Genomic DNA, 12,936 nt, shown 5'->3' on the forward strand with positions numbered 1-12,936 from the left:
ATGATCGATGCACGTCGTCGTCATTTCCAGAAGCACAAGATCGAGTAGTAAGGCGGCGCCCGCGATTTCGACATTCAGAAGCAATATATTTGTTGTCTTGTGCTCACAAATATTGGAGCACTTATAGGCCGACGCGATGAAGCAGATCGTGGACTCGTTTAAAGATCCTGGGACGATCGCAGCGGGGGATGCATCATTACCTCATGCACCGCAAGCAGCCTAGCGCAGACAGCAGACACTCTCAATCTTGACATCGCTGCCATTGGGACACGGCTTGTTCATATGCCCTGCGAGTCAAGCCACGCGTTCAGACGCGACTTGTCACCCGTTCCGTGCCCGCGCGCATCCGCAGTTGGTGAGCAAGAAGCATGGCCATTGCACTGAAGACGATACCGTGGAAGACACCTTCCGGAGGGGCATGTCTCCCCACTATCGACCCACCGTCGGCGCCGCCTGGGAAGATCCATGCTACCCAAGTGCGCCAACGCTCGCGACCGGAAAATATCGCAAGAACCATGGTATGCCCTCCACTGACGGTCGGAGCTGCTCCAGCGTCATAATTCACCCTGGTGCGACGGCTGTCGCCCATCCCGTCCTCCAAGCCTGAGGCGCGTGTCTCGTCGTGTCAGCCCAACCCCAAACTTCACACGTCGTCTATAGAGTCTATAGCCGCATCCGAATCCTACACTCTCTCTCGCATCCTTATCATACCCCTGTTTTTCTTTCTCAGGCCCGCAATCTCGCGTGACAGTGGCCCACCACCCAACTCTCCTTTAGCCCGTTCCGTCACAGTTGCCCAGCGCCAACGCAATCCGGCGGTTGCAGCAGTTCCCCAGCCACATTGCATACAGAGTTTTGATCATCCTCTGGCGCACGTCGCGTTCTGATCACCTCATGGTCGCATAACCCACCGCCCACCATGGCGTCTGGCTCCAAGGCTAAGGACCAGGACCGTCCAAGTGCCAACGGGCGCATACATTCTGGCCTGGAGAACATCCTGCCAGCAAGCTTCCTCGATATGCAAAAGTGCGCTGGCGACTTCCCCAAGGAGAGCAAGTCGATATCGTCTCCACGCTCTCGGCCGTCTTCCACCCCACTCTCCAGCTTGTCGCGTTCTGTATCGTCCATGACCGACAGCTTCATGCTAGAACACTGGGGCCCCTCTTCTTCAAAGTCCACGCGACCTGAACATGATGGCAGAGACAGCACAGAGGCTCCACCCAAGGAGGAGGACGCGCCTACTGTTATATCCAATTGGGCGCATCTATCCTATATAAAATCCCAGCGGAACACGCTTCGCGCCGAACTCAAGGCTCACCAGGTTGCTGGAGCCGAGGCAAAGCGGTCCGTTTCCTCTCTGCGGCGTCTTGCCTTTCGAATGGCCGTAAATATATCTGTCAAGGAGAAGCAGATTGCAACTACAGCGCGGAATCTGGCCAAAAGTAGGACAAGTAACTATCTGGAGGGCAAAGATGCACAGAAGCGAGTGGAAGAACTGAAGAGGGCGTTGAGAGTTGAAGAAGGACGGAACAAAGAGATTCTTGAGGCATTGGAGAGGGCCTCTATGCTGACGCTCCAATGTAAGTATACTATATCCAGGCACTGGCTTTTGCTGATTGATTGTGCAGATTCGTCTCCCAAATCTGAACCTCAACATCAACCTAGAGGTCTGTTCATCTCACCACCTGCATCTCCGCCGACGCAATCAAGTGTCTTTGACAGTCCTACCCTTGCGCCGAGGACTCCGACGCGAGCGTCTCCCTCGCCATGGCACGATCTAGATCTCGAGCTCACCCCTCGCTTGTCGAGTCCTTCCGAGATACGTACTTCTGACAGTCGCTTAATTCGAGCGAAACGCGAATCCGACCAAGCTCTTGCTGCTTGTCGAAGCCGCATTGAGCAGCTACAACGTGAATGTGCAGCAAGCAAGGAAGATGCTGGGCTTCTAGAAGCGACAAGAGAAGGTCTGGAACAGGAGATCCAAAGTCATCAATCCCGCATTGCTGCCTTGGAGCGTTCGAGGTTTGCGGTACAAGAAATACTGGAGTCCACCAAGGCGCAATTGAACGTTGCAGTAGGCTCAGAGGAGAAGCTGAAGCAGGATCTGCAGGCTAAATGTGCTGAACTTGCAGATTGGGAGCAGAAGGGTGGGAATCTGCAGCACACCATCGATGCGCTGCAAAAGGAGAAGGGAGATCTGGATGACCGCCTCAGCACACGGAATGCTCAGATTAAGGAACTTGAGATTCGCACAACAACTCTGGAAGAAACACTACATTCTTTGCAGAATAAGGTGGAGATTGCTGATCGCCACGAATCGTCGTTGCAAGACCGTCTCGTAGAAAAGGAAAGCGCACGCCAAGACCTGAGCAAGCGACTTGACCGAGGACTGGAACATATTGCACGTCTAGAGCAGAAGATTACTGAGTACGAAAAGGACGAGGCTGAGCACCTACGTAAAATCGAGATTGGTGGAGGTGTTATTTCTACGCTGCGCGAGCAGCTCCATGATTCGCAAACCACGAGCAAGGACACTGAAGACGCCTTGACGGCTCTAAAGAAGGAAGTGGAGCAGGTCCAAGCCAATCTGCGGGCTGAGAGCGATGCGAGTAAAGGCTTGACTGCAGAGCTTGAGGCTGTGCGAACCGAGAAGGCCGATATTTATAATGAATTGCGTGCCACGTCAGAGAATCTTAAGCGAGAGACCGAATCGAAGACCAACCTCCAAACCGAGCTAGGAGATCTGCGTGCTTCTTACGACGCTATCACGAAAGAATTGCAACAAGTTTCCAAGCGCGCTCAATCATTGGAGACGTTTGATGCTAGTAACCAGGCCAAGTTAGAGAAACTCCACGACGAAAAAGCATCGCTTGAAGCCGATCTCAAAGATGCCCGACAATTGCTCTTCAGGCTCCGCGAAGACGTACGGATGCGAGATGCCGAGCTTGCTGACCTGCAGTCTGTCAAGTCGAAGTTGCAACAAAAACTTCAGACTTCAGAAGAGCGAGTGTCGCACCTGGAGCAGGAGTTGAACCAAGTACAAGTGTCAAATCAAGTAGCTGATGAGCAACGTGCAGTCGAGATCCAGAAGAACGCCGAACATCTTCGCGAGTTGGAATCATCCATGCTCAATCTCCGGTCAGTTCTCGAATCATCACAGAAGCTGGAGGCCTCTTTACGACAAGAGTTGGATAGTGTGCGTAGCTCCAAAAATGCGGTTGAGAATGAGCTCAGTCAAGCACTCCAATCGAAAACAGACCTTGAAGGTCAAATCAACCATATACAGTCAAGACTCACATGGACGGAGAGCGACCGCGACAGCTTGCAGACTAGGATTACCCAACTCGAGGGCGACCTGGACACAAGCACCCAGGCTAAGAGTCGTCTCGATGCACAACTATCTGCCACGAGTGAGAGTGACTCACTGAAGGCTCGCATTTCGGAGCTGGAGATTGCACTTAAAGACAACCTTGAAGCAAAATCAAAAGCTGAAGATGCGTTAGCAATCGCGCAGCTGGACGGCGAGACTTCTGGTAAGGACTTGATAAACCTTCGTGGACAGCTAGCGGAGGTGAAGGCTACCGGAGACCAAGTGCAGCAGGATTTACACAACGCCCACAGCTCGAAATCAGATCTCGAAGCTCAGCTCCAGTCATTGAAAGACCAACTGGCCAAGAATGAGTCTGAGGGTAATGAAGTACGCTCGCAGATGTCAAAGCTTCACAATGAGGTAGTAGAACTCCAAAGGTCGAAACGCCAGCTCGAGGATCAATTGTTGGCCGACGAAGCGTCGCGTGAAAAGCTTGACGGAGACTTACAATCTGCACGCTCCCAACTACTAGAGGTTCAAGCTCAGATTCCACATCTGGAGGCAAGACTGGCGTCCAGTGAAGAAGAGCTTGAAGCCATGTGCAGAGCGAAGGCAGTTACCGAGAAGCGACTCGAAGAGACGCAGACTGCCAACTTAGATCTGGAGAAAGAACTCGATGCTGCTCGAAAGTCCAACGAAGACATCAAGAGTCAATTTGGTAGTATCGTTACCATCAATGCACAACTGGAGAAGGACATCAGCACAGCTCGTCTTGAGAGGGACGAGGCAGATGCACACAACGCTGAACTCACGTTGAAACTAGGAGATTCGAAGGAAGAGCTGCAAAGCCTTCGAAAGCTTAAGAATGAGGTTGAGAAGAGACTGAACGAAGCACTAGCTGTCTCAACAAGCACAGAAGAGAGCCTTTCATCCGCTCGCTCTCGTCTTCAAGAGCTCGAGTCGCAGAACTCTTCCATCACTACTGAGCTTACAGAGACAAACGAAGAGCTATCCGTTCTTCGACAGCTCAAGGATGACGTCAAAAAGAAGTTGGGCGAAACATTGACTGCTTTCGCAAGTACGAAAGAAGGGCTTTCGTCGACCCGCTCTCGCCTCGAAGAGCTCGAACACCAGAACTCCTCCGTCACCGCTGAGCTCACTAGAACGAATGAAGAGCTAGTCGCCCTTCGTCAGGCTAGAGCCAAGCTCGAAAGCAAGGCAGACGGCGCTGAACAGCATATCGAGTCTCTTGAAGAGGACCTAACAAATATGCGCAGGCGTCTTCACGAGCTCGAAGCACAAGACTCGGCAATTACTACAGAGAAAGATGAACAGTTAGCCGTTCTTCGAGAAGCAAAAGCCGAGTTGGAGGCTAAGGTAGTCGGCGCCGGAAAGCGTGCTGAATCTCTCCAAAACGATCTAACAAATATGCGCTCACGGATAGATGAGCTTGACTCAAACAGCACTAGCTTAGCCTCCAAGCTGTCAGCTACCAGCAAGGAGCTAGAGGATGTCAAATCGGCTTACTCACAACTCGAAGAATCTTCTCAAACAACGTCACATCGAAACGGAGAGCTTGAGGCCGAACTCCAAGCTGCACAGATGCGTCTTGACATTGCTGAGTCGGAAGGTCTCAGCTTGGCTTCCAAGTTGTCAGTTAGCAGCAAAGAACTAGAGAACCTTCGATTGGCTCACGTACAACTTGAGGAGTCGTCCCAAACAGCGTCACTTCGAAACGGGGAGCTTGAGACCGAACTGAAAGCTACCCAGATGCAGCTGGCTGTTGCTGAGTCGGAAAGCCTAGAAGCTGCCAAAAAACTAAACGGAGCCGACAAGGAGCTTGTATCCCTTCGGGAGTCGAACACTAAGTTGGATTCCTCTGAGAAGGAGTTGCTCGCTCGTCTTACTTCAGCAGAAGAAGAATTGGATACCGCGCGTGAGAAGAATGCACAGCTGGAAGCCTTCCTCGAGCGTGTAGAAGCAGACATGGCTGATGCTCACTCTGCCGTTGAGGATACTGAAAGGCGTTACCATGAGCTCGTGGAAGAGTCACAATCAAAGTTGGAAGCTGCAAAGAGTTCGAAGCAGAAATACAAACGTAGACTGGACGAGAGGAACAACGAACTTGAGATCCTAATCAATGAGAACTCAGATCTTCATCACCAGGTCGGCGACCAGACGCGCCAATTGGGTGCGCTCAAGAGGGGCAAGGAGAAGCTGGTCGAGGAGCTTTCAAAGAAGGAGAAGTACATCGGAGAGCTCGGGTCATCTTCAGACAATCGCATAAGATCCCTAAACTCAGCGTACGATGGTTTGAGGAAGAAGTTCGAAGAGCAGCAACAGCAACATCGACAGTTAGACGGTAAACACGACAAGGCTGTTCGCCTCGAGGCCGAACTAGAGAGGAAGATGACTGAGATTGAAGAGATGCGACATCATCAAGACGAGTATGCGGTTTCATACAATGCATTGGAAAAAGAGGTGCAAAGCTTGCGAGATGATAAGAGGGCGTTTGAGAAACTGGTAGCCACGCTACAAGAGAAAATCAGACATTTGGACGTCCTAGAGGAGTGGGAGGAGCCGAACGAGCTCAACAGGACTACCTCGCCACGTCACATCACTATCCAGGAGGGCCCTTACGATACTGCACCCTCTAGTCCCATCTCTTCTCATGCAAGGAGTTCTATTGGCCGCGTTAGCGTGCAGCTTGAAAGGCCACAGACGAGCGCCAGCACCGTCTCCCACGAGGAAGATCTTGACTCGTGGGCGATGCAAGTCGAGAAGATACGCATGCAACGCAATGATGCGGCAGTCCAACTCAAAGGCATGAAGAAGTCGCGACACAACCTCAAGAAAACTCTGAGGGACACCGATGCGCAACTCCACCGGCTAGAGAAGGAAACGAAGACGTGAGTGCCCCATGGAAGTATCATGCGATAGAATGAATGACTAACAAACCTCCAGCAAACGACCCCAGAACCTTCTCCGAAAGAAGAGTCGTCCAATGACCCCTAATCCTCTCATTACTGACCAAGCCCGCACCTCACCCTCCCCGCGCATTGGCTCTTCATCCCCGCAAACACCCACTCGCCAAACCACGAACGTATTCACCTCGCCTCGAACCACCATGAGCACCAACTCACGGCACAGCACATATATTACTCCTACCAATCCCGATAAGGGAGCTACACCTTCAACGCCTGAACGTCCCAAGACTAGTCATAGTCTGCGCAACAGGCTGAGCTATCGCCCTACGACTAGTGTTGGCGATGAACATGCGGGCGTGTCGCCTAAGGGGCATGGACATGTAAGAAGGTGGAGTTCTGGATTGAGGAGTTTGTTTCATAAGGATGCGTGATACCTCTGTTTTCGTCTTTGATGTTTTGTTCCTTTCAGTCAATTGTCTCTTTCTACATCGTACTCTGCCCATGCTCTTTCTCCGTATAGTGTTATTCTTGCCATTGCTGTTTTCGTTGTTCTGCTTCTTGTACACCGGTTATCGTTTCGTCTTTTGGGGTGTTTCTGTGCGTTTGAGATTGGATGGGTCGACTCTCACGGGTCAGGTATTCTGGTTACCAACGGTTCTATGGGAGGTCTCTAGCGTCGCTTTTACATTTGTACAAGAAGTCATGAGGCATTTAGTCATAATCCGGTTCCTTTCTCTCGATCTCATCAACGCCTTCTATCTCGGATGTACTTTAAGCCGACACCAGGGCTAATTCCGATAGCGTATATCTGCCTCGCATAACCACATTCTAGTTCGCCACTTTTGAAAGTCATGGAAAGTCTGATCACTAGTACTCATTGACGTAAATGACTCGGCGAGCCGTGGAAATGATGAGAATGACCTGCCACTGGATTCTTCACCAGCATCTTTGACCCACCAAGCCCAAGCTATGTAAGACACTGTTTATTTCTTCGCCCTCTATTGCTGTCTATATGCATGATGTGGAAACAAAAAGACCACTCTCGCGAAGCACGACAGCTACATGGTTCACCTTTCACCTGAGGAACACATGTCCTTCTTGGGCTTTCGCAAACCTTGGAAACTTCCACCCAAAAAACTACAAACCCACTTCAACGATTGGACCGACATATGTCTTCTTGCCTCTGAAAAAGTACCAAGCGATAGCGAAGATTACTGTCCCCCCAAATGTGACAGAACTAAAGTTCATCGACTGTGCATCGACCTCCACAGAGCCTGGCCAAAAAGAGAAGAACCACAGTACGAATAGGTACACGCATGCAAACATATTATTCGCAACACCGAACGCGCCGGGAACCTTCCAAGGCCCCCACTGCAGTGTATCCGGTCCCACCATGGCAGCCTGTGGATTGTGCGGGCTGATGCCTTTGAGACGGCGCCAAAGAAGCAAGGCGCAGACGATAAAGTATGAGGCGTAAAGCCCGCCGATGCTGAGGTTGACGATGTTGCTGAAAGCAACGAACGAGCCAAGTGCGATGAAGGATAGAAGTACCGAGATCCCGGTCGTGATCATGATTGTATTAACGGGTATGAGTGTGCGGGGGTTGAGCTGTCAGCGTTAATATAGCCATACTGGAATGGTCAGAAGAGAGGCATTCACCTTGGTAACTTGAGCGGAAAATGGCACGGCATTATCTCTTGCGAATGACCACATCTGTCGGGAAGTGGCGGCCATCAGGCCGACTAGACAGCAGACACCCAGAGTCCACATGATCATAGCCATGGTCGCAGCCCCAGCAGCAGATCCTGTGCCCTTCAAGAAAACGTATAGGTAGGGATACCCAAGTGTCGCTGAAGACTCCAGTACATCATCCAAGTCTCCAAGACAGAAAAGATACGCGATCAACATTGCTAGGCCTAGCGTGCCATTCAACAATACACTGATCTGGATGGCTCGCGGTACCACTTTTGACGCATTCTTGACTTCTTCGGCCATCTGTCAAGAGTTAGTACGCTGACAAGCAGTCAGCTGAACGACGACTTACGTGGACACAGGAATCGACACCTGCAATGGTTAGCACTAAAGCCCTAAAAGTCTTACGAAGAACTTCGCTTACCAACAAGTGCGAAGACCGATGATGGTAGTCCAACCATGAAAGAAAGCGCTTGTGTCGACCAACCTCCGGTGTTGACGAATGTGGTGAAGATTGAGGCATCGCTATGAGGAGCAAGATACACAAGTGGAATTAAGATTGCGAAGAAGCCAAGTAAATGTAGTATCAAGATCAGTCCTTCGAAATGTGCGAGGGTTTTGCTTCCAACAGTGTTGATGACGACTGCAAATGCAAGCACGGCCCAACCAAGCAGCATTGCTTGGTACGGCTTTGGCGAGTAGGACGAGTCGCACATCAGAATTGTGCTTTGCAGAATAGTTCCTGCGAGGTAGGCCGAAGAAGCGGTGGTGGCCTGCCAGCCGATGAGTGTTACCCATCCAGTGATGTAGCTTGAAAACTTTCTGTACGACGGTGGGGCCAACATGGCGACCCAACTAAGAACGCATCAGCTATGAAAGTTCATAAGATTGGGTCACTTACTGGTACTGCCCACCTGCGGTGGGTGCCATCGAGGACAACTCGGACAAGACCGTATAGATAGAGATGGAACCAATCCATATAAGAATGTAGCCCCAGAAGACACCCGCAGGACCACCATTCAGCAGACTAGGAGTGGAAACTTGGAGTATACCTTCCCAGGTCACCAACACGGTACATGACTGTAATGGTGAAGATGTATAGTCAGTGTATGCCTCCATCTCATGCACTCAAAACTTACGAAGCCCAATATTTGCATGAACCCGAAGTTACGCTTCAATGCTGGCTTCTTGCCCAGTCGCATAAGGTCCATGTCATCTCGAGTGTAACCATCGTGGCCAGCTTCTTCGACGGCAGAAGCGACTGCTTCAGCCTTCGACTGATTGCCAAGTTCCATGGCTTCAGGTGAAGTATTCAGAGAAACAAACCTAGCACAGGTGATAGTGATGAACACTGCAATGAATGCGAGGAAAACAAAATATGATCACGGCCTCTTAAAGTCGCTGTGATTAGTGACGTCGCGTTCACAAGTCGGTTATGCGAAGATTCATCCAGATTGTTTCGCTAAACAAATCGAGCAGGTTACATGCTGTGCCGCAACTTGTGCCGCATGAGAAGCGGCGGGGTGTCTTGATAACGGAGTTTTCATGATGATTAGATCTTCCGTTCTTGCGCGCAACTCACCTATCGACAAAGTGATGTGAAACCCAGGTTCGTGATTTTGCTTGCAAATCGAAAACACTTCGAAGAGTCGTTCAGACATGTAGTGTACTGCGTGAGCCGTTGTAGACTTCTCTACTCCTTCCGGCTCAACGATATAACCCCCACCTCAATGCGACGATCTTGACTCAATACGCATCCTGCGGGATTCGGGTGGAATTGGCCCAAAATACCGCGGACGCTACCGCCCCGAGCGGTACCTAGTGTTGGCTGCGCCTAGAGTAGCCGCTATGATCGTACAAAGATCCCATCCTCTTCACCAGAAGCCTCGTGCCGCAACCTGCGGTCTTGCTTCGTGACCGCTAGTCGTTAAGGTGTCCGTGTCCTCTGGTTTTCGTCTGATTGGTGCTCCAAGATGACATTCCTGCACGAATGAGGCGTAGGCATCGTAAGCGACCTATGACACCGTGCCAAGCATATAATATGCTTGTCACGAACGCGCAAGCTTGTCCGTATGCTAAGGACAGACAGATAACCCCACGTACGTACTCGACATCCTGCTTGTTGCCCGATTATGCAGGTTTACAAAAGAAGTCGGAATATTCACCTACATCCGTGGGGGTGATGCCAGTTGTGTGGACATAGGAACGCCTCTATGGAAGAGTGACATGAGATGCGAGCAGGATCATGTTATGGCACTGGCATCATCCGTGGGCACCATGTGATTTGGGAATGTTGGAATGAGGCACAGAGATAACGGCAACAGGGCGTTGTCCCCTATGTGCTGAACTATATTCAGAGATCGCGCTGCTCCAACAAGCACACCATCAGTGCCACCGCTGGAATCAGCATCTTCAGCATGTTCTCTAAGCGCAAAGCTATGGACGCTGGAAAGCGTCCTGCATTCCACGAAGGCCATGCGGCGCCGTTGATTCAGATTCTGGCATGGCTCTTTCTCGTCTTCTCGATATTAGCTGTTACAGCGCAGTTTGCCACCAAGAAAGCTATGGCTCGGCGATTTGTACGAGCTGACTTCGTACTGTTAACTGCTTTGGTAAGTGTTTGATAAGTAGGGTCACAAGTGTTCATACTGACAGACGCCATCACAGGTCCTGTCCGTAGGACAGGCAGCTACGCTTCTTAGTCCTGCTGGTCAGCCTATCGGGAATCTACAGGCTGGTCTCTCGCCAGATCAGATTGATGGAGCTTGGAAGGTGGATAACGTGAAATCATTAGATCGCACCACTGACAATTTTAGGCTTTGTTCAGCAGCGAGATATTGAGCGTGCTTACCATTGTTGCCGCCAAAGGCTCACTGCTCGTCTCTCTTGAGTCAGTGACACCGGTCGCTGGACACCAGATGATGATGCGCGCAACGGGCGTTCTGACGCTACTATGGGGACTGAGTGCTATCTTCCTCTTCGCCTTCCAGTGTCCATCGCCACAGCGATGGGATATTACGAACCCAAAGTGTATGGATATCGTGAGTTAGACTGGTAGTTCTGTATAGCTCGTATCCCGAATTAACTCACTCCAGCGCGCCATACGAACGTACAATGCTGTCATGAGTATCGCGACCGACCTTGCGCTCGCGATCGTGCCTACATTGATGGTGTTGCCCTTACAAATCACATCGGAGAAACGCCTGACACTCGTCACTGGCTTTTGGTCACGCATGGTGTAAGCCAAATCGCCGCTGTATCCTTTTACTACCGAGCTTGCGCTGACATGAAAGTCTCGTAGTGTCGTATTCGCCTCCGCTGCTCAGATCGGATACATCCGTAGCCTACCCCAACAAAGCGACCTTCACTCGATCTGGCGCATCGTCGTATGCGGACAAGTAGCTCAAGTTGCTAGCATCATGACCACAACGATCCCCTTCCTGAAACCTTTTATGGTGAGCCTCGACTCGGGCCTCTGGAGCGCCAATCATGCTGGTGTTGCTACGACGTCAAGCTATGCATCTGCAGTTCGTACAGGACATTTGTCGAGCTATGTCGAGATTGCCAGTCAACAAAGTCGAGATCCATCTGTCGTGAAAGGAGACAAGGATATCGATATCTGGGTACACAAGGAAATAGTGATAAAGAGAGAACCCAGTATCGAGCTGCAAGATATTGGGGGGATTGGAAGATAACCACGAAAGAAGGATCTCTTTTGTTACGGTATCTTCAACTCATTCACTGCAAGCAGATTTGGTGTCCCATTATCTCAAAAAGTTCGTCGGACTCCAACTCATCTTGCTGTCTGTTTCTGCCGTGAATCTCTCATTCACCTTCACTCCCATGCAGCACGCTTGGACGTCCCGCGTAATCCACGTGACTCTTTCCTCATGCGAGAGCAGTGACATAGCGTCAACAACGTGCTCTCACCTGGCAAGCCAAAAACTCTTTCCTCGACTATACCTCCCACGTTCCTTCTCTAATCACACCACCTCAACCAACACCCGAGCGTCACCATGAGGCTCAACGCTATCATCGTCGTTACTGGTCTTCTAGCTTTTGCAAACGCTGATCTAGTCGCTCGCAAGGACACTGATTACAACAAAGGCGCTCCCGAATCACACGGCGTTATTGGCAAGGCTGGCGATGACGCATGCGTAGCACTGGGCTGTGACTCCAGCTTGCCAGCTTGCCTCGAGCAGTGCGCGCCAGGATTGCATTGTGAAGATTATTGCGCGTGTTATTTGCACTCTAACCCAGAATCAATCTGTCGTCAACAGGGTATGTGAACAGCAAGAGTCTTTTGACGCGTCCAACTATGCTAACAGTAAGACAGGATGCGTCAAGGCTCCTCAAGACTGCGACAAGTGGGAGCTTACTGAACGTGACACAGCATCTGTTGGTTCCGCGATCGCCGATTCAGATAGCATTGCTGTGGGCGACCAACAGTCTCCTCCGATCGACCATTGTCAAGTCTGTCGGGCCGCTGTCTACACGTGCCAACAGAACTGCCGCGGTGACAAGGCCTGCGAAACAACATGTAGTTGTCCCGTTACCGACCAGGATAGCTGTCACAGATGCTCGACTACCACCTGTTCTACCACTGTTCAAGAAGCAGACACCAATGACTCCGAGTCACCCCCAATTGACCATTGCCAAGTCTGCCGGTCCGCCATCTACGCCTGTCAACAAAACTGCAATGGTGACCAGGCATGCAAGACAGCGTGCCTATGTCCCATCACTGAGCGGGAAAGCTGCGGCAAGTGCCAGTCCTTCAATTGTCCGAGCTCTTAGAGTCAAGCGGCCGTTGATGTTCCTTCGTTATGAGCGGCCATAGGAGTACCTCGTTTAAAGTGGGAAGTTCAACTGAAACAAGGCATGTCGATGTCCAGTAGAAGTGATCCTGTAGGAGGGAGGCGTTCGGCAGTGTGTACATCCTCATAGGCCCAATATTAGATGGTAAATTTCTTCCAGAAGTTGTTTCCATCTTTCACACGTGTATGATCA

At 50.9% G+C, this 12,936-nt stretch overlaps 3 protein-coding genes across 3 annotated transcripts; 2 read left to right on the forward strand and 1 right to left on the reverse strand.

Annotated features, from left to right (window-relative positions):
• Window positions 1–919: 919 nt before the first annotated feature.
• Window positions 920–6,668, forward strand: GT037_010353 (uncharacterized protein; the record flags this gene model as incomplete). Its single annotated transcript, XM_038935400.1, has 3 exons — window positions 920–1,580; window positions 1,629–6,219; window positions 6,275–6,668. The coding sequence occupies 3 exons, from the start codon at window positions 920–922 to the stop codon at window positions 6,666–6,668; spliced, it is 5,646 nt and encodes a 1,881-aa protein (XP_038781908.1).
• Window positions 6,669–7,374: 706 nt separating this feature from the next.
• Window positions 7,375–9,224, reverse strand: GT037_010354 (amino acid transporter; the record flags this gene model as incomplete). The annotated part of the gene is made up of 6 exons (XM_038935401.1): window positions 7,375–7,845; window positions 7,897–8,232; window positions 8,282–8,301; window positions 8,354–8,784; window positions 8,831–9,009; window positions 9,069–9,224. The coding sequence occupies 6 exons, from the start codon at window positions 9,222–9,224 to the stop codon at window positions 7,375–7,377; spliced, it is 1,593 nt and encodes a 530-aa protein (XP_038781909.1).
• Window positions 9,225–10,346: 1,122 nt separating this feature from the next.
• On the forward strand, window positions 10,347–12,766 carry GT037_010355 (uncharacterized protein; the record flags this gene model as incomplete). Its single annotated transcript, XM_038935402.1, has 7 exons — window positions 10,347–10,541; window positions 10,597–10,701; window positions 10,746–10,970; window positions 11,025–11,167; window positions 11,231–11,552; window positions 12,091–12,210; window positions 12,266–12,766. 7 exons carry the CDS (start codon window positions 10,347–10,349, stop codon window positions 12,764–12,766), a joined length of 1,611 nt encoding a protein of 536 aa, XP_038781910.1.
• Window positions 12,767–12,936: the final 170 nt, after the last annotated feature.

This window comes from Alternaria burnsii, assembly GCF_013036055.1.
Source record: "Alternaria burnsii strain CBS107.38 chromosome Unknown 729, whole genome shotgun sequence".
Classification (NCBI taxonomy): Eukaryota; Fungi; Ascomycota; class Dothideomycetes; order Pleosporales; family Pleosporaceae; genus Alternaria; species Alternaria burnsii.